Genomic DNA, 19,604 nt, shown 5'->3' with positions numbered 1-19,604 from the left:
CCAGCAGCGGCAGGCAAAAACCCTGACAAGTAGATGAATGCCTCCCAGTATATAGGAAAGACGGATAGATACAGCAATAGGTGTCTTTATTTTTAATTGAATGCTCTCTTCTGTAAAGTACTGATGTAATGAAAATAACTTGTAACTTGCCTAAAATAATACAAATGAAATTGCCATTGTTGAGGATTTTAATTTGATTTTGTTTCAAATAACTGTGATCCAGTGTTGCTTGTCTTTAGTTTGTGATGCGGCTTAATTGTTTTATGCCAAACATGATCAACACCTCTCAGGGCACAACTATAAAAAGCATCACATAATACTCAGCTTCAGAAATGACCATAAAATGGAATTAACACCTTTCTGTTGTACTTTGAATGAATGCTAAATATTAATTCTCTGCAAGAGTGGAGACTGTTGTGCTAGATTTAGTTAGCTTAAGAAAGAGTGGATGAAAGATGAATTCCAGATCCTGTTTTCTAGTTTGTAACATATTTTCACATTTAAGTACCATTTAACCCTTTATGACCTGCTATAGAACAAGTCCACCAGAGCATATCTTTATATTTTTACATGCTGTAGTGACATTTTTTGAGTATTTGAATTGGCTATACATCAATACAACCCTTAGAAGCCAAATTTTAATATGTATGTGACAAGACAAGTCCATAGTAAGAAATTAAATTGTTCAAAAGTGCAGAAAATCACTAGAAAATGAAAAGTTTTTTTTTTTTTAACACATTTTCCTGAATACAGAGATGTCATAGCTGTAGTCCTCAATATTGTGATTGTGAAAAGTAGAACAAGATCATTTCAACCCACTAAAACATTATTTTGAGTGTGGTCATAGCTTCATTTTTGAAACACGCTTATCTTTATAAAGTGTGGCAAAAACGAAAATAAAAAGAAATTGTGCTTAATTTGTAAAAATACTAACCTTGCAAAGCAGATAGATACGCCCATTTCCTTGCTTTTCACTGGCAAATCCATCTTGTTAAGCTCCCATCTGAACCGTTTGAGCCCGGTTAGAAAGTGACAGGACCAATCAGCAACAAAGGGCAGTACTTTCAGGCACGGCAGAGTCGTGATGTAAACAAGCAGCAGCAAGAGGCCGCTGCAATTATGGAGGAAGAGCTTAGCGTGGATGCTGCTAAAGCGCCAGTTTTATCAGAACTTGACAACATTTCTTCCTTAAAAGAAGAACAAAGAACAGCAGTGAGTTGTTTTCTTTTCAAAAATGACAAAAGTCGAGTACTTACATGCCTACAGTCACCATGTTTTGCATTATTGCTCCGTAGCTGTGCAAGCGCAACTCGATAGCTGCTACGTCACTTGTTTTGTTGCTCTGATTGGCCCGTAGAGATGTGACAGACAGAACATTTACCCAATCATAGTCTGAGTTTTTTTCAAATCATCTGCCTTTTCTCAAGTGTTTCCTCTTGAAGCTTTCCCAGATGGATGTGTGAAACAAATTCATCTGGCCTGTCAGGTTATAGAAATACAGCTTCTTTTTAAAAAATAAACTATTTACACTCTGCACTCTTATGTAATATAAAAATCCTTTATTTACAGAATGGGTAATTTTTACTTTATTTTCTTTCAGACACTGATTATTCCTTAATCTGTTAATTTTTGTAGATCTTGAGATGTATCAGTCAGCTGGAGCTCGCCCAGCTGATCGGCACTGGAGTGAAGACACGCTACATCTCAGGGGTGGTCCGGGACAGGGAGTCTGGCATTAAAGGCTTACCCTCCAACACAGAGGAATTCATGCCACTGGGGCTGGGTAGGATACACAAACACACACAACACAGCTTTTTCATACACTAATACCTATTTTAACTTTGATTAAGCTACTAATTAGCTAATTTTAGCTTGAAAGCAGCTATGGTTAAAGTGATTACATAAAGGAAAAAAACTTGAAACTGCAGCACAGATGCACACATAGAGACATAGAAAAACTATGAGCCTGCTAAGTGTGTTTATTGTTGTGTAGGTAACCTGGTGGGGAGTCAGGACAAGAGACAGATGGCTCACATCCAGGAGTCAGTGGGAGAGACCAGCTCTCAGAGCGTGGTGGTAGCTGTTGACAGGTAAAACAAAAGTCCTCTGGTACAAGAATATGTAATAATATCCTAACAAATGAACCATCCATGCTGTTTAAAAAGAATGAATGCCTGTTTCTGCAAATACTAAGCCTATTTTTATATATTCAGGATCTTCACTGGTTCCACCAGATTAGATGGAAATGCGATTGGTGAGTAAACTACTCTTCATTCTTATGGATTGTTTCTGAAAACTGCTAATGCCATTACTATTGTGGTTATGCTGCAAATTATTCATCATTTGTTTCTGTTTAATTCTTTGCAGTTGACTTTGTGCGATGGCTGTGTGCGGTGTCCATGGACGAGCTGGCCTCAGCACACCAGCCGAGGATGTTCAGCTTGCAAAAGATTGTGGAAATTTCCTACTATAACATGAACCGCATCAGGCTGCAGTGGTCTCGAATTTGGCAGGTCATAGGAGACCACTTCAACAAGGTTTGTTGGACCAGAGAGTTTACTTACCTACAAAGAGAAGCACTGAGCTTTCAATGAACGTGATATTTCTCACATAAGTTATTGGACAAAGAGGGTGGAAATATGACTTTAAATTAAAATGTTACTTTTTTTAATGTCTGCTAGACGTGGATAGAAGCAGCTGTTTTCAACCATGTGAAGTAATGATATGCCAATATTGAATTGTATTCGATGTTTGTAAGTACCTCTTTCTGCTGATTAACAGCAGGTGGTCCTTCACAGAACCATTGCCTTGTTATGGCCTTTTTTCTTGCTGCCATTAGATTTTTAAAAGATATCTTTTACACTTTTAGGCAATTTAAGATCCATTGTTGTTAATAGATAATAATGGATAAGCAAGTGAATTAAGTAACATGGCACAGGACTTCTCTGACTGTTGACATCTTTAAAAGAGGGGTTAAAGAACAGGGCGCTTTTTTGCTTTTTTAATTGATGCTGACGTTTAGATTTGGTGAATCTCCATAAAGTCCACATACAGACCATAACATTTTGTTAAACCCTTTTTTATAAGAAAGTTATGATGTACCGTTGAATTTCAATGACTGATGTATTTTCCTCTAGGTGGGCTGTAACCCAAATGAGGATGTAGCCATATTTGCTGTGGATTCACTAAGACAGCTCTCCATGAAATTCTTGGAAAAAGGAGAGTTGGCCAACTTCCGCTTCCAGAAAGACTTCCTCAGGCCTTTTGAGCACATCATGAAGAAGAACAGGTAACCTATATTTAAGTCTTGTCTTTTTTCATTATTAGCAAGCATTTATGAGCCCATTTTATAAACAGCTGTCAGGGATACATAAATGTTCTAACATATTTATTAGGGGTGCATGATATTATCAGCTTGATATCAGTATCTGCAGATATCAGAATTTCTGCTGATATTTACATCGGATATTTTTGCTGTGAATATCAGCATACGTTGACTGTAAAATTTGTCCATATTTACTAATGAATTAGTGGAGTTTTAGGCTGGACGAACAGGCCTACATAAGCTGAGATCTTTTTCTTCATTCATCCTCATTCTTTAAACTTCAAAGTGTGTTTTAAGAAAAAAAGTTTGTTTCTTTTTTCATCCTCAGACCATAAATTGTTTTCAAAGGACTGAATATTTAGTTCTGTAAAAAATATTTAATTATCGGTATCAATGTTGGCTGCAATGAATCTGTAAATATCGGCATATGGGATATCGGCAAAAATCCAATATCTTGTATTGCTAATATTTATCTTTAAGAGCCTCAGTGTGGATGCTGGTTTGTGTACAGAGGCTGTAGTCCCCTATTTCCTGTTTTTCTTCAGCTGTCCTATCTAAATAAAGGCAAAAAGCCAAAAGTATTTATAAATAGGGCCTGAGTGTAGAATTAGGAGTTAAACTAAAATGCTAAAGAAGAGAATGTAAGAACAGGATTACAAGAAAAAATGATAAAACAATGGTTTGCTAGTAAATGATGATATGTATTTTGTATTTATGATGCTGTAGTAACTCTTCATTAGAATTCCCCAGCATTATAATGTATTGGTACCCATCCCCCTCCAGGTCGCCCACTATCAGAGACATGGTTATCAGGTGTGTGGCTCAGATGGTAAACTCGCAGGCGGCCAACATTCGTTCTGGCTGGAAGAACATTTTCTCAGTGTTTCACCAGGCGGCCTCAGACCACGATGAGACCATAGTGGAGCTGGCTTTCCAGACCACTGGACACATTGTCTGTGAGTACGACTGCAGCTCATTCCTCAGGATTGGGAATCTTGGCTCAGGTGCTGCCAAACAAGTGACAAATGTGTTGTGTCAGACATCTCAGAGAGATCCTTCTGTAGCTTTTATAAGAGTGTGAGAAGAAAGTTTAAACCAATCAAGCCACAATTGACTGTGTTTGTTCTGTCCGTCTCATCATCAATCCTCCCACAGTGAACACCTTTCAGGAGCACTTTGCAGCTGCCATCGACTCGTTCCAAGATGCAGTGAAGTGCCTCTCAGAGTTTGTCTGTAATGCAGCTTTTCCTGACACAAGCATGGAGGCCATCAGACTCATCCGGCACTGCGCTAAATATGTCTCAGAGAGACCACAGGTGAAAACAACAGGAGATTTGTACCAGACACATAATGACACTTGTCTAGTGTTTGAATGTTGTACCTTGTGGATATTCAAAAACATATTACTTATGTGTATTTTGATGTGTCCGTGTGCAGACACTGAGGGAATACACCAGTGATGACATGAATGTTGCCCCTGGTGATCGTGTTTGGGTTCGTGGTTGGTTTCCTATTCTGTTTGAGCTCTCCTGTATCATCAACCGTTGCAAGCTGGACGTCAGGACGAGGTAAACCAAAACTTTGAGTGAAGCTCAAAGTCTTATGTAACTGTGGTTGCTAGCTTCAGTATTAAATAATCTTTTATTAAAACTTTAAGCTGCAGTGACATCTCTCCTAGGTCTTAACCTATTTTTTTTTTGTTGCAAAGTCCAAAAAATCTAATTTCAGTCAACAGTTTTGATATACTATTTTGTTATATGTCATAACTGAATTTCTCTGCGTTCATTGCTGTTAAAAAATAGAATAGATATCCAAATTAACCTAATAAGTGGCAAAATGCTCTTTCAGCTGTTTTCTATTAGCTCCTCTGACTTTTCAAGCCTTTTGATGCCCTCTTTTTTGAGACGTGTTGCTGTCATCAAATTCAAAATGAGCAAATGTCTCAGTTTCAACATCTGATATGTTGTTTATGTTCTATTGTGAATAAAATATGGGTCTAGTAGTTAGCACCCCAGCTTGTTTGAAATTGGGGTTGTATTGCTATATAATACAATCTTTAGCCTTGCCAAGATGGACAGCACTTTAAAGGAATTCTAGTTTAATGTACCATCCCTATTAATAGAGATAACATTTCAGCCTTGCCTACTTTTGTCACTATTCATTTCTAGTAATAAATCCTTTTTTCAGTAGCTTGTGTCACTTTTGCGTTTGTAAGCATACCACTCTCCTAAATGCTGAACCCTTGACACCATCTTTTATAAAGCATGAACCCATATTGTTGTCAGAATGGTCAAATATTGTCTCCTCTTTGCTGACTAATGCATCAACTCTTTGTTTTTTCCCCTGGTAGAGGTCTTACAGTTATGTTTGAGATCATGAAGAGCTACGGTCACACGTTTGAGAAACACTGGTGGCATGACCTCTTCAGAATCGTCTTCCGCATCTTTGACAACATGAAACTCCCTGAGCAGCAGACAGAGGTCAGAGTTCAGTCATAGAGGGGCAGGAAATTCCATCATTGTTTTTTTCTGATAAGCCACTGTATTAAATTGAGGATATTCTATCAACATTTCAAGTGCACATATATATGAAAACATCTTCTGTTTTGTTTTGTTTTTTTAATTCCAGAAAACTGAGTGGATGACAACCACATGTAATCACGCTCTGTATGCCATCTGCGATGTGTTTACCCAGTTTTATGAGCCTCTCAGTGAAATCCTGCTGGCTGACATTTTCACACAGCTGCAGTGGTGTGTCAGACAAGGTAGGTGTTCAAAACACCAAGAAAAGGTGACAGAGAACACTCGTCACGCCCACCTGTCCAGGCAGAAAGAAAAAATGTTGAAAAGGCAGACATGGAACAGACATTACATTTGATCTATAGTCTTACCGTTAAAAGGAGCGTTTTCTCAACACTCAGAAACCTGTTGGACTATCTGTGATCCCAAGTGGTAGTTCATTGGTTGTTTACAATACCTCAGAAACCATATGATGAATCTCTATGGAGTAAACTTGTGATTGGACACTTACCTTTTTACCGATTCACAGATAGCTCCTGGTGTATATATCCCTTCCAGAACATTTTTAATCCAGGCACAAAGAGTGTTTTTTATTCAGAGATTTGTAGCTACAAATCCACATTGCTGAAGACATTTTTGTATGGCTATTTATTTCTTTTTTTGCGCTGAAAAACTCAGCAGTCTTGCTAGCAGTCCTCAATTTTGACACCAGGAGTAAAAGACAACTTCTTGTTAGCATGTTGGCCAATCACAATGCTACAATTTATTCTTCTGTTGTTTACGTGGTGGTAGCAGCGAATCAAGGCCAGCCAAAGATCATAAGAGAGAGTTGTCTGCCAGTTTGAAAGGTAGGAAAAATATGCTATATTGCCATAAGTATTCACTCACCTGCCTTGACTCGCTTCTGAACTTAAGTGACATTCCATTCTTAATCCATAGAGTTTAATATGACGTCAGTCCACCCTTTGCAGCTATAACAGCTTCAACTCTTCTGGGAAGGCTTTCCACAAGGTTTAGGAGTGTGTTTATGGGAAGTTTTGACCATTCTTCCAAAAGCGCATTTGTGAGGTCACACACTGATGTTGGACGAGAAGGCCTGGATCTCAGTCTCCTCTCTAATTCATCCCAAAGGTGTTCTATTGGGTTGAGATCAGGACTCTGTGCAGACCAGTCAAGTTCATCCACACCAAACCCTCTCATCCATGTCTTTATGGACCTTGCTTTGTGCACTGGTGCACAGTCATGTTGGAACAGGAAGGGGCCATCCCCAAGCTGTTCCCACAAAGTTGGGAGCATGGAATTGTCCAAAATCTCTTGGTATGCTGAAGTATTCAGAGTTCCTTTCATTGGAACTAAGGGGCCAAGCCCAGCTCCTGAAAATCAACCCCACACCATAATCCCCCCTCCACCAAACTTTACACTTTGCACAATGCAGTCAGACAAGTACCGTTCTCCTGGCAACCACCAAACCCAGACTTGTCCATTAGATTGCCAGATGGAGAAGCGCGATTCTTCACTCCAGAGAACGCGTCTCCACTGCCCTAGAGTCCAGTGGCAGCATGCTTTACACCGCTGCATCCCATGCTTTGCATGGCACTTGGTGCACTTGGATGTAGCTGCTCGGCCATGGAAACCCATTCCATAAAGCTTGAAGTTGAAGTTTGGAGGTCTGTAGCAATTGACTCTGTAGAAAGTTGGCGACCTCTGCGCAGTATGCGCCTAAGCATCCGCTGACCCCGCTCCGTCATTTTATGTGGCCTACCACTTTTGCTGACATTCCCAATCGCTTCCACTGTATTATAATACCACTGACAGATGAATGTGGAATATTTAGGAGCGAGGAAATTTCACGACTGGACTTGTTGCACAGATGGCATCCTATCACAGTACCCACTGGAATTCCCTGAGCTCCGTCGAGCAACCAATTCTTTCACAAATGTTTGTAGAAACAGTCTGCATGCCTAGGTGCTTGATTTTATATACCTGTGGCCATGGAAGTGATTGGAACACCTGATTTCAATTATTTGGATGGGTGAGTGAATACTTTTGGCAATATAGTGTAGTCCTCTGTGGCCCAAATAATGAAAAGAGGACATTTGTGCTCCTAAAATTGGATTCATGCACATTTTACGCACTGGAATACCAAATGCGCACAAATTGATTTGGTTTTATAGAAATAGATGATGTTGTGTTTATTAGAAAGCTGTTATTTTTTTCTCCTGATAAACGAGGACCATAGGAACTAAAGGCAGATGTCAGAAGGCTTGTTCATTGTTAATCTGGATATGATTTGTATAAGCTCTCAAGATTCAATTTTAGATTTTTTTTTCTTTTTTTTTTTTTGTACTTGGTCTTTATGGCCGTATAACTTTTGATACATGTGTCTGATATCCAAACATATTCTAATGGTTCTAATCAATTCTAATCTAATCCTAAAAAAAAAGATGTCTATAACTTGATTGTGCTTAAAAGGGTTGGGATTCTACAGGCTTTTTTGTAAGGAAAAACATACAGATGGACCAAAATTAGCAAATGCTTGTTTTGGGTTCCAAGTGTTTAGGGATTGAATGAAGCGTGTGTAGACATTCACTCTGCATATTGAGAAGTGCTTGATCAGTACTACTTCTTGTATTATGTGAATCACATGGCAGTAATTCTGTATACTGCAGTACATTTGTAACTTTGCCAAGCAGATGGATACGCCCATTTCCTTGTTTTTCACTGGCGAATCCATCTTGTTAAGCTCCCATCTGAACCGTTTGAGCCCGGTTAGAAGGTGACAGGACCAATCAGCAACAAAGGGCAGTACTTTCAGGCGCAGCAGAGTCGAGACATAAACAAGCAGCAGCAAGAGCTGGTGCAGTTATGGAGGAAGAGATTAGCGTGGTTGCTGCTAAAGCGTCAGTTTTATCAGAACTTGTTCTTTGTTCTTCATTAAACGAAGAACAAAGAACAGCAGTGAGCTGTTTTCTTTTCAAAAATGACAAAAGTCGAGTACTTACATGTCTATAGCCGCCATGTTTCGCGTTATTCGTCAGTAGCTGCACCCGCGCAGCTTGATAGCGGCTATGTCACGTGTTGCTCTGCTTGGCCCGTAGAGATGTGACAGACAGAACGTTTACCCAATCATACTCCGAGTTTTTTTCAAATCCTCTGCCTTTTCTCAAGTGTTTCCTATTGAAGCTTTCCCAGATGGATGTGTGAAACACATCCATCTGTGTGAAACACATCCATCTGGCGTGTCAGGTTAGTACATTTGGGGAAGGGTTAAAAATATTATGAATTTCAGTCTAAGGATATAGAATCCCACCCCCTCAGAATAGAAATATACTTAAATGTAAGTGTTTAAACACTAAATTATAACATGCACATCTGCAGAAAAGAAAACATTTACTTTAACATCTTCTCTCTACAGACAACGAGCAGCTGGCTCGGTCAGGGACAAACTGTTTGGAGAACCTGGTGATTCTTAACGGGGAGAAATTTAGTCCAGAGGTGTGGAAGATCACCTGCTCCTGCATGCTGGAGATCTTCCAAAACACAAGCCCTCATGCGTAAGTCCTGAACCACTGAACTTTAAACCACAGTTTCCCTCAATTAAGGAATTCAGTTTGCTCAAAAATGTTGTTAAAATAACATGTGATAATGTAAATGAACACTGTTTTTGCAAGCTCAGGTTCTGGGATATTTAAGGGGTTGTTAAAAACTACCATATGGGACATTTAGTTTGTTTTGACTTTAGTGCCCTTTTGGACTATGCTCTTTGCTGATTATGTCTTATAGAAGTAACTTTGTGAAAGCTGCCAATTGTTCTGTTCGACATCTGCCCTGCAGACAGGGGTTTTTGGCTTTAATAATGGCAATTAGAAAATGATCAGATGATCATTTGCTGATAATCTTGTTTGCTTTTCTAGGTTGTATATAGAAATCTTTTCATCTTTCTCCCTTTGTATTTTTCCTAACCAGTGCAGTTACCAGATTTTTACAACACCTGATCCCCGATCTGTCATTTTCTTTGTTTTTTAAATCAGTTTGTTGACTTGGCGACCAGCTGGACAGGATGAGGAAACAGCAGATGGCAAGCATTATGTAAGAAAATGAACAAATATAGTCATTAACTTAACAGTTATTGAAGAATTTAATGTGGCAGCAGCTTATCACATCCTTCGTGCTTTGTTTATGATAATCCATTATAGGCCAATTGTGTAGCTTTGTAACCTTACAGAACTTTCTAAGATATCAGAGGTGTGACTCTAACCTCTGTTTGTCTGTGATGTTTTTTACTTTACATTTCCAGGATGCTGATTTTGACAGCCAGTCTCAAAGCAGCTACGACAGAGCTCTATCAGAGAGAGGACACAGCCAGATATCAAGCGACGACACATGGAAGGGAAAGTCGAGCACAAGTGAGACCTTTTTTAATGCTATTTCATTTTAAGGAAGAACCTTCTTCTTTGTCTTTTATTTTAAACAAATGTAAATTATTTTTCTCCCCCATGCCCCCCTAGACTTATCTCATTTACTTGGGATAACTTGGCTAGTTATCTCACAATGATGTGTTATTTTATACGATTTATAAAAAAGGATCCAGAGGATAGACCAGTCTAGTACCACTGCTCCATGGAGAATTATCTTCCCCAAATAAGTATTTAATGGGATATTTCTAAAGTTACCCCATTCCTTTCATTCTATTATTTGAAATAAAAACATTTTCAGAGAGAAAATCACTGAAGTGTCCTGATACAAACAAATTCAAACAAGAGACTGTTTAAAAGGAAAAGAAATCTAACTGTTTTTGTTGCCTTTTCCCACAGTAACATTGGTTGCTGTTTTGACTCTTATCCCTCCCCTCAAAGTTAACTTTAATATTTTCATAAACATAATACTGTTCCTCGTGTGTTTTTCTATTTTACAGGAGTTACAGATCAGAAGTTATTTGCAGGCTTGCTGATTAAATGTGTAGTACAGCTTGAACTCATTCAGACCATCGACAACATTGTCTTCTACCCGGCAACTAGCAAGAAGGAGGATGCTGAGAACATGGCTGCTGCACAGGTACTCCAGCTACTTTTATGGACTGATTCTATACCAGTGCAATTTTTTATTTTGATGATTTTTTAATGATACAAATAAGAAAATGTATCAGAGCAAATAGTAGAAGTAGCAACAAGTAATTAGGATGGCAAAGCTGCTCATTAAACTTCACTTATGTTCTTATTTATGAGGTTCCTGAAGATCTTTGAAAAGTCTTAAATTAGAATTTTTAAATATAAGGCCTTAAAAAATCTTGTTTTTAATTTTGAAAGGTCTTAATTTTTTTTTTTAATGGCATTTTAACTTCTTAACTTGAAACAATTTTAATCATTCTTTTTGTGATCCCTCATTGTTTGTCCATGTTACAGTTCTTTGGCCCACAAAAAAGGTGTACAGGTCCCCTTATTTTAGGTCTTACCTGACAAAAAGTGCAATTTTCCATTTTGATAATGAAACTTTTAGTATGGGGTCAGTACACCTGAAAATATGTTATAATAAATATTACCATATGGTTTGTTGATAGAATAGAGGCATTGAATGTGCCAGACATCATAAAATGTGGGCATTTATGACCCATGTATGTCTTTGCCCTGTACAATCTGACATTTCCTGAACACTACATTAAATCAGAAAATTCAGCGCTGGTCCGATACACTGAAAAATCACACATGCCTTTCATTTTTCATTGTTTGCTGCACAAAAAGTGTCATTATTTTTTATCTGTGAAGGTATTAGAAAGGTCTTAAAAAGTCTTGAAGTTGATTTTAAGTGTGTAGGAACCCTGTGTTTATATGCTGATCATCAGTCCTGTGAATTGAGAGAGTTTCTTTCTGAATTTGTCCTGACTGTCCCTACAGAGAGACGCTCTTGATGAATCAGAGGCTGATGGAGGGGATTTCGGTGCAGATCAGGGAATGTATAGACACATGACTTCTGAACATCTCTTCAAGCTGCTTGACTGTTTACTCGAGTCGCACACCTTTGCCAAGGACTTCAACTCCAACAATGAACAGAGGACAGCTCTCTGGAGGGCAGGTAAATAGATATGAAAGTAGTATCCATGGTTTGAAACTGTTAGATGCGTTTGGCATCAGTAGAATGTTTCACAATCATGTCAAAGTTGGGAGATTGACTGTTTTTCTACTTGATGTGACAAGGTAAAGTCTTAAGATGCACAACATGGGGCTGATTTTCTAAAAGAGTCCTAAAAAGATTAAATCAAGTGTGAATAATGTTAGATTTAGATAAAAACAAACCGAGAAGGCCCCCCTCTTCTTACCTGAATTGAACCTGAACTCTAGAAGTTGAAATGTACTGGGTGTGCTCAGCCTAGTCACAGTGACTATCTGATACTCTAGGTTCACATTATACAAAAGTACCATCAATCTAAATGGTCTTGCTTTTTTTTTTAGAAACCTGCAGACATATACACAAGTTGGACATTCAGCTGTTCTGTCAGTGTTACTTGTTGTTTTTTTTAGTATTTTAGGGGCATTTCCTGTATTGTTTAGTGACCTGATAGTGGACAAATGACAGGATATCAAAACAGAGGGAGAAGAACAATGTGCAGCAACAGTCCCTGGCCAGACTCAAACCACTATAAACCCCACAGGGAAAATCGTTTTCCTTCATCTAATGGATGGTAGGCGCACAGAAAGGAAATGAGATAAAAATACATGACAGTAAGTGTGCACAGCTTTTAATCTAGAAAGAAGATTAGATGTAATGCACACAAGGATCTTTGAAACAAAAGATTTGAACTCCCACACATTTAGATGTTAAGTTTCTTTATTTAATCTGTGGTGTTGAGCCCTTCATCAGTGTCAGGAAAGAAGACCATCATGTGAAATAGGCTGGAATAAACTCATTGATGTTGCGGTTATGTGAGCCTTAGTCTTAAAGTCTTTATTTTTTTTGAAAACTGGTTTGTTTTTACGTTCTACATTATTGACAGTTTGTATTTAACAGTAACAGGGATAATCTTTAACGATATGCATGCTTTTATCCTTGACACTGTGTTTAAATAAATTTCTCTTAAGGCCGGTTCTGACTACACGAATCTAGCCAGATTCTGACCAGACTGCAGTGTCGCAGTTCATCGATAGAACAAGGGCCTGATTATGAGCGTCAGGAACGAAAAATAGTTTTGCAGTATGCCATAATTAATGACACATCCAAGACGTCCCACAACCACAATTCAACAAGAATAGCATGTCTGAAATTTTCTTACATTGTCTTCTTGTTTGACAACCTGACCCGACGTAAACAACGTGACTCCTGACGCCTACCAATAGGAGAGCATTTGCTTCTTATCTTTGCATCATCATTCATCAGATAAGGAAAGATTTTAGTCACACAGTCTGACATGATGCAGTCGTAAACGAAAAAAAAAAATCATGTAGTCTTAGCTGGCTTTTAGTTAATTCTATCGTACCCTTCTAGTTGTGTGTTTATTATTTGTCCTCAAATATATCAATAAAATTATGTGCAAAATCTGTGCCATGCAAAGATCTCTGTTGTCATGTTTTTAATTCATTTTTACTAAAATTATTTGCCGTTTTCTCTCCAGGCTTTAAAGGGAAATCTAAGCCCAACTTATTAAAGCAGGAGACCAGCAGTCTGGCCTGCAGCCTGAGGATCCTGTTCAGGATGTACTCTGACCCTCAGCTTCAGGACTCATGGCCTGACATCCAGACACGCCTGCTGCTGTGAGTACAACCCCATCATCAAGGATGTGACACGGTTAAGATGACCAGGTTTCACTGATTACGTCAGACCGCTTACTAAAACAACCCCTTTTTTCTCATGGGCTATTATCAGCCACAGATTCGATGCACACTGCGAGTATTTTCAGCAGCAGATGCTGTTTGTGAGATTGATCCAGAATGCCACCCTGTGCAAAATCTGGCTGTATTTTCAATAGTTTTGGACAAAAATGGAGCTCTAACGCACACAGGAATAAACAGTCTCAGACTTTGGATAACAAACAATACTCTTATGACTGCATTATTCATTGTTTTCTTTAAAAATGGAAATGGCAGCAGAAGTGACAAAGAAAGCCCAGAACATTGATGCGATCAGGGCAGAGTTAGGATGCGACTTGTTGACTGATAAATGAGGACGGTCAGTCCAAAAATTGTTCCCAATCTTTCTGAAATGTGAAACAATGCTTTTCTGATAATGAATTAATCCTAAAGTGACAACAACACAATAGAAAACCATTGCATTATAAAAAATTGACCTTTACGTATTGCACATGCTCATTTCACCCCCTCACAGCTTTGTCAGCATATTATTGGATAAACTAAATGTTAGACATTGGATAACTAAGCAGCTGTGTCACTGTTTGTCCTGATGAACTGAGCTGTTTTGACACATTTTTATACCTCATTATATATTTATGAAGGATGCACTTTTGTATATTATATAGGTGCACTAGAATAGATAATAGCTTCCTTATTAACCATGATAAATTACTGCCACAGCATTGTGCTGACTTGCCACTTTTGTTCAGTGTTGCTCACACAGTTGTGTGGTCATCATAATCCTAAATGTTAGTGTTGGTTGTGTCTCCCAGGGTTTGCAGTGAAGCTCTGGCCTACTTCATCAGTCTGACCTCAGAGAGCCACAGAGAGGCTTGGAACAGTCTGCTGATGCTGCTGCTCACCAGGACGCTACGGCTGCCCGATGACAAGGCAGGAACAACCACACACATACAGACAGAAATACAAAGGAAACTTCCAGCTACTTTTAGATTGAATGGAATAATTTAGTGGACAGGAGTTCAGCCAAGAAATTACTTAATCTTGTCTTTGCAGACAACTGGATAATATGTTTCAAACTGTGATTATTTCTAGAGTAGTATCAGAAATTAAATATGGGCTGTGGGTCTAATTTAAGAGCGGGCCATGATTTTAAAATGTCCAAATTATCATTATTTAAAAATATATATTTTTATGCCACATTTTTTTCTAGTGCAAGGTTGTAATGCAGTGCTACTGTCAGAATATGGCTGTAGTATTTCCGAAAGCTTTTGTTAACTGACATCAAATAACAAAATAACAATAAAGCAGTGGTTTCAGGTGACATAACTGTATTATTGATTGTAGGGTTTTGTTCCAATTTAGGGGCTGTAATCACAGTGCACATTTAAGGGTGATTATAACCTAATTCAAGCGTCCTTTAAAGTCGTAATATTTACCATATGTCCTGGGACGATTTGCTTAAATTTTAAGTACAGCTGAGGCATAATGGTGGGATGAGGTGATCCCTCCTCAGTACTGTCTCTGGAGGCAGTAACAGACAAAAATGCTAATGCAGTGCCAAAACTCACTGTGAACTGACAGGGACACTAAATGTCATGGGTCAACAAATATGGATGTCTTTATGTCATGTGAATGAAGGCAAAGCTCCATTACAAGCTGTTGCTAAAATACAATCTGTCACAGTGGCACATCAAAGGCCGTCCTTTTCCAAAGACTCTTTCAAATGCAGTCAACAAATGGTTCTGTCTATGCTCATCTATGCAAGAAGATCCAGCTGGTGTGTCCTTTGTGGCCCAATTTTTCTCAAGAGTCATTGTGCTGGTTTTTAAACCTTTATTTAAAGCTTTACGGTTACAAACTGGCATACAGCATGCAGTGAAAGACTATAAATAACTTACAGAAAGAAACACCCTATAGCTTTGTAAATCACAAAGACTTTTGACACATTTTGGTGCTTCCTTTGTTGGCTCATTCATGAAGATCAACAGCTGTGGTCATGTCTTCATAAATTTGCCTTTGTGGATGAAACAGCTGGTTCTGGTGCAGCTATCCAGATTGCTAGGCCGGGATTTAACAAATCATCTATGTCAGCAAAATTCAACAACCAATTATTCACAGACGGATTAAGTGTTGATGATTTGTTGGATGTGTGTTTTCATTCTAAACACATACACTGTAGTGATTTCTAGCGCAGAGATTGATGAAAAGTGAGTCATCTTACATACTTTGCTCACACATCTTGTAGTCTTTGCTTACTTAAGCAAATCAGCAACTGTGATGTGACACCAAAACAAAACAGCATGATAGTGGGGGTCGATGCAGCATTGTTTCCTAAAATGTGTAAACTCATGAGCTTTTACCCTCGATGCTGCAAATAAAAGTGTTAAACTTCCTGCTGCAGAGTCCTGACAAAAGGCAGGAAGCACATGGGGAAACTTATTTTTCTGCTGAGGCACTGAAGCCACCTTTGGGGCTAACCCCACTATTTCAACTCATAAGTAACAAGCAGACACAGAAGCCCAGCTTGATTTTTGAAAGGTTGGAACTTGTTGCACTGAACATTGAAAAGGAACATTCACCCTGCTCATTCTTTCAGCTAGCATCCAGTGGTCACAAACAGAATTATGCTTCTTTAACACTTCTGTAAAGTGGAGCTTTCTTATCTTGGGGGCATGATGATAAAGTGTAAGCACTTGAAGAGAAAGCATGCTAGAAGTCTCTTTTTTAAAATAATTTTTGCCCTATCCTAACAGTTTAAAGTAAAAGCCTCGATGATTTTTCTCTCATTAACATTTTAAGCCTCCCACCCATCCTTTTACACAAACACTTTCTTCTCCTACTCTTATCATAAATGGTAGAGCAAACTTATCACACTTAAATTTGACTTTGACGATACATACTTTTATTTATATGAAGATATTAACAACATTTCCAGACTACAAATTAAAAAAATCATCCAACCTGCATTGCCACTAGTTATCTTTAAAGCCAGGACAAAGAAAACATAGTTTCAATATAGATTTTTTATGGCACTTAACCTCGTTAAGAGCTATTAAGTCAATGTTGGGAAAACCCACCTGAATCGTTGACTGTTGGTCCCAACAGATGGCAACTAGTTGACAATTGAAGTAGTCATTACTTGCATCAATGTTGCCAGGTGAGAGGGGTAATGCTTAAAAATCCTAACCTGAACAGGAATTTCTCCCGAGGCTAGACAGTCTTATTTCACAAACTGTGAAGGCTGTGTCCTGTCTGTTTAAGGCTGCAGCCCCTGAAATGAGACACATCTCACAAAGCTGTTAAACATCTCTTAACCTAAAAAACAGTCTGTTCTGCTGAACATTCTTTATTAGCAGTGAATTAATCTAGTTTAATTAAATCAAACTTGAATCACAATTTTACTTTGAATGCACATCCCTTGTTAAAATACCATAGCAAAGTTAATGAAATGTGCCTTTGTTTAAATGTCTGCTCTTCAGCATTTATATAAACCCTCACAGGCCTTTGATATTTTATTTTTTATTTATTTCACATTTGTAGGATTATAAACACTTTGGTAAGCTGTCCCTGGTGAATCATCCTCTCTCTGTGAGTGCGTGATTCACTGATGATTCATGGCAGCAAATGACTCAGGCTATCTTTCCAGGGCAAAAACTAAAACCGTTTTTTGGTTAGAAAACAGCCCAGCATGGAGCCTGAAGCAGTAGGAAATGTGGGCACCCAGCAGCTCGCTTTGGAAGAGAACACCAGTACCACACAAACCATTAGAATAACAGAAACTAGAGCAGTATTATTTAAGAAGGCTGACTGGAACTGGTCTCTTTTGCTAATCATGCTTTGTTGTTGTTGAAACAAATCCTAGTGCCACCAACTGTATTAACCTGATTAAAATTATTCAGAGAAAAAGGCCTCTTATGAACAGCAAAAAAAAAACCAAAACATCACTTGGGACAAAGCATTTACTAATTTAACGTCTTGCTGTGAACTCTATGGGCTTTTCAACAGCATCCACACCCCCCTGAGGATCCACCCTTCCTTTTCTGTGTTTTCTCTCAATATTTCCAAATATGCTGGTGACACCCTCCCCAAATACTCATGTTAGCAGAGAAAAGGCAAATGCTCTGTCATTTGGTTGAATCATAATGCTAATTAACCTCTCCCCTTCCTGTTTTACAGTTTAAACCCCATGCATCCTGCTACTATCCTCACCTATGTGAAATGATGCAGTTTGATCTGATCCCAGAGCTGCGGGCCATCCTCAGGCGTTTCTTCCTGCGTATCGGCACAGTCTTCCACATCTCCGCTCCAGAGGGGACGCACATCCTGACTCCTGCATCCTAGATTAGATGAAGGATGGATGGAAAATGAAGATGGAGGCAGATACACAAGTGGACACTTGAGACACTTTCCCTCTTTTTGACTGATAACAAAAGGGGCTCTAATGTGGAGAAGAAGAAGATCGAGACTGTAGCTTTTCTGTCTCCTTTCAGGACTTGTGAAAATGTTCAGCTTTTCTACTGCGTTCAGCTTGTAGACAAGTCCCTCCTCGCTTCTTCCCTCTGGGATGAACAGCACTGTGACCAGCAATCTCTGCTGACTGTAGTCATTCATCAACCCCCAGACTCTCATCTCAAACTGAAATCACTAGAAAAGAACTGTAAACAATTAATTTATTGATATTGTTGCAAACATTGTACCTGTAATTTTGTTGGTTCAGTTTTTTTTGTTTGTTTATTTTTAATACTTAAAAAAAGTATGACTACATGCTGAAAGTAAATGGACATTAATGAAGATGGTGAACCTCACATTTGCCCTTTGAGAAATCTCTCTTGGCCACCTGTGCCTGTTAGAAAAAGAAGACACTATTAGTGTCGCTCTTATTGTGAGTTTGTTGATCTAATCAAAACAAATTGTAATATCTGAAGCCTCATGTATCAGTGCCCAGCCCAAAGCAAAGCAACTTTAATGCCCTCTCTTCTGTCTTTGTTATTAGGTAGCTATTGTTAAAGAGATTCAGCTGCAGGTGCAAACAATCTGTATCTCTTTCAGCATTATCAAAGATCTACTGCAGCTTTGTGTGTGAAGTCTTTTTTCAGGTTTACATTGAAAAGACTGGCTATTTCTTTCATGTTATTTTTTGCATTCCTTGTGTGTTGACCCACTAAGCCTTAGTCTAAAGGACTTTACCATGGAGTCAACTCCTCCTTGCATTAGAAACACAGCTGGCTCACAAGACCCTCCACTAATCCATCATTTTGCCCTATAATGTGTGGTTGTTTATTTTCAGCTGTTTTGCACATTACATGTATTAACACCACCCAGTGTACAGCCCTGCTGTGAATGGTTGGAATCCTTGCCTGTGTTTCAACACATTCAGCAGTAGAGTTCAGCAAGAAAGGTGCAGGAACCAAAAGTCACATCTGCAAAGAGACTGAAGTCTGCATCCTGGATCCTTAGCGGTTTGTTCCTTGCATTTTTTTTAAAGAAGGATGTATGTAATTATTTACAGCGCGTTTAAATATTTTTTGAGAAGCATTCCTTTCCCTGCAACTATGGATGTCTACTTTTCTTCCCTCAGGTGGGGGAATATATAAATATATATATAAATATATATATATGACAAAATGATGACTGTAAAGTTTTCAATGTAAGATACCTAAATATACGCTATACTGTTCTATACATAATATTGTGATGTAATCTTCCGAGCATTTGGTGAAGTGTCAATAAACCTTAATTCTGATCCACTTAGAGCTTTGAGTCTGTTTTTCCAATAATGGCCCATAAAACTGATACTCATGACTTTAATAACAATATTTGTTTACCACATGGAATCTGGAGCATAAGTTGTCAATGGAGGTGGTTCAAGCATCTGATCAGGATGTCTCCTGGGTGCCTTCCTTTAGAGGTCTTCTGGGCATGTCAAGCTGGGAGGAGACCTCAGGGTAGAACCAGAATGTG

At 38.6% G+C, this 19,604-nt stretch overlaps 1 protein-coding gene across 1 annotated transcript in view; it reads left to right on the top strand.

Moving 5' to 3' along the window:
* arfgef2 (ADP-ribosylation factor guanine nucleotide-exchange factor 2 (brefeldin A-inhibited)) overlaps nucleotides 1-19,381 on the top strand; it is a 44,601-nt gene extending 25,220 nt beyond the window's left edge. The window contains exons 22-39 of the mRNA XM_041799217.1: nucleotides 1,636-1,783; nucleotides 1,994-2,090; nucleotides 2,214-2,254; nucleotides 2,368-2,537; nucleotides 3,138-3,289; nucleotides 4,109-4,281; nucleotides 4,481-4,641; nucleotides 4,763-4,893; nucleotides 5,676-5,805; nucleotides 5,954-6,089; nucleotides 9,260-9,398; nucleotides 9,876-9,933; nucleotides 10,142-10,250; nucleotides 10,760-10,899; nucleotides 11,736-11,913; nucleotides 13,448-13,586; nucleotides 14,456-14,573; nucleotides 17,820-19,381. Coding sequence (XP_041655151.1) covers nucleotides 1,636-1,783; nucleotides 1,994-2,090; nucleotides 2,214-2,254; nucleotides 2,368-2,537; nucleotides 3,138-3,289; nucleotides 4,109-4,281; nucleotides 4,481-4,641; nucleotides 4,763-4,893; nucleotides 5,676-5,805; nucleotides 5,954-6,089; nucleotides 9,260-9,398; nucleotides 9,876-9,933; nucleotides 10,142-10,250; nucleotides 10,760-10,899; nucleotides 11,736-11,913; nucleotides 13,448-13,586; nucleotides 14,456-14,573; nucleotides 17,820-17,984 — 2,385 coding nt within the window. The 3' untranslated portion in view covers nucleotides 17,985-19,381. The remainder of the gene's footprint in view (nucleotides 1-1,635; nucleotides 1,784-1,993; nucleotides 2,091-2,213; nucleotides 2,255-2,367; nucleotides 2,538-3,137; nucleotides 3,290-4,108; nucleotides 4,282-4,480; nucleotides 4,642-4,762; nucleotides 4,894-5,675; nucleotides 5,806-5,953; nucleotides 6,090-9,259; nucleotides 9,399-9,875; nucleotides 9,934-10,141; nucleotides 10,251-10,759; nucleotides 10,900-11,735; nucleotides 11,914-13,447; nucleotides 13,587-14,455; nucleotides 14,574-17,819) is intronic.
* The last annotated feature ends 223 nt before the right edge of the window (nucleotides 19,382-19,604 follow it).

This window comes from Cheilinus undulatus, linkage group 11 (genome assembly GCF_018320785.1).
Source record: "Cheilinus undulatus linkage group 11, ASM1832078v1, whole genome shotgun sequence".
Taxonomy (NCBI): domain Eukaryota; kingdom Metazoa; phylum Chordata; class Actinopteri; order Labriformes; family Labridae; genus Cheilinus; species Cheilinus undulatus.
This window is presented reverse-complemented; position numbering and strand designations above follow the sequence as displayed.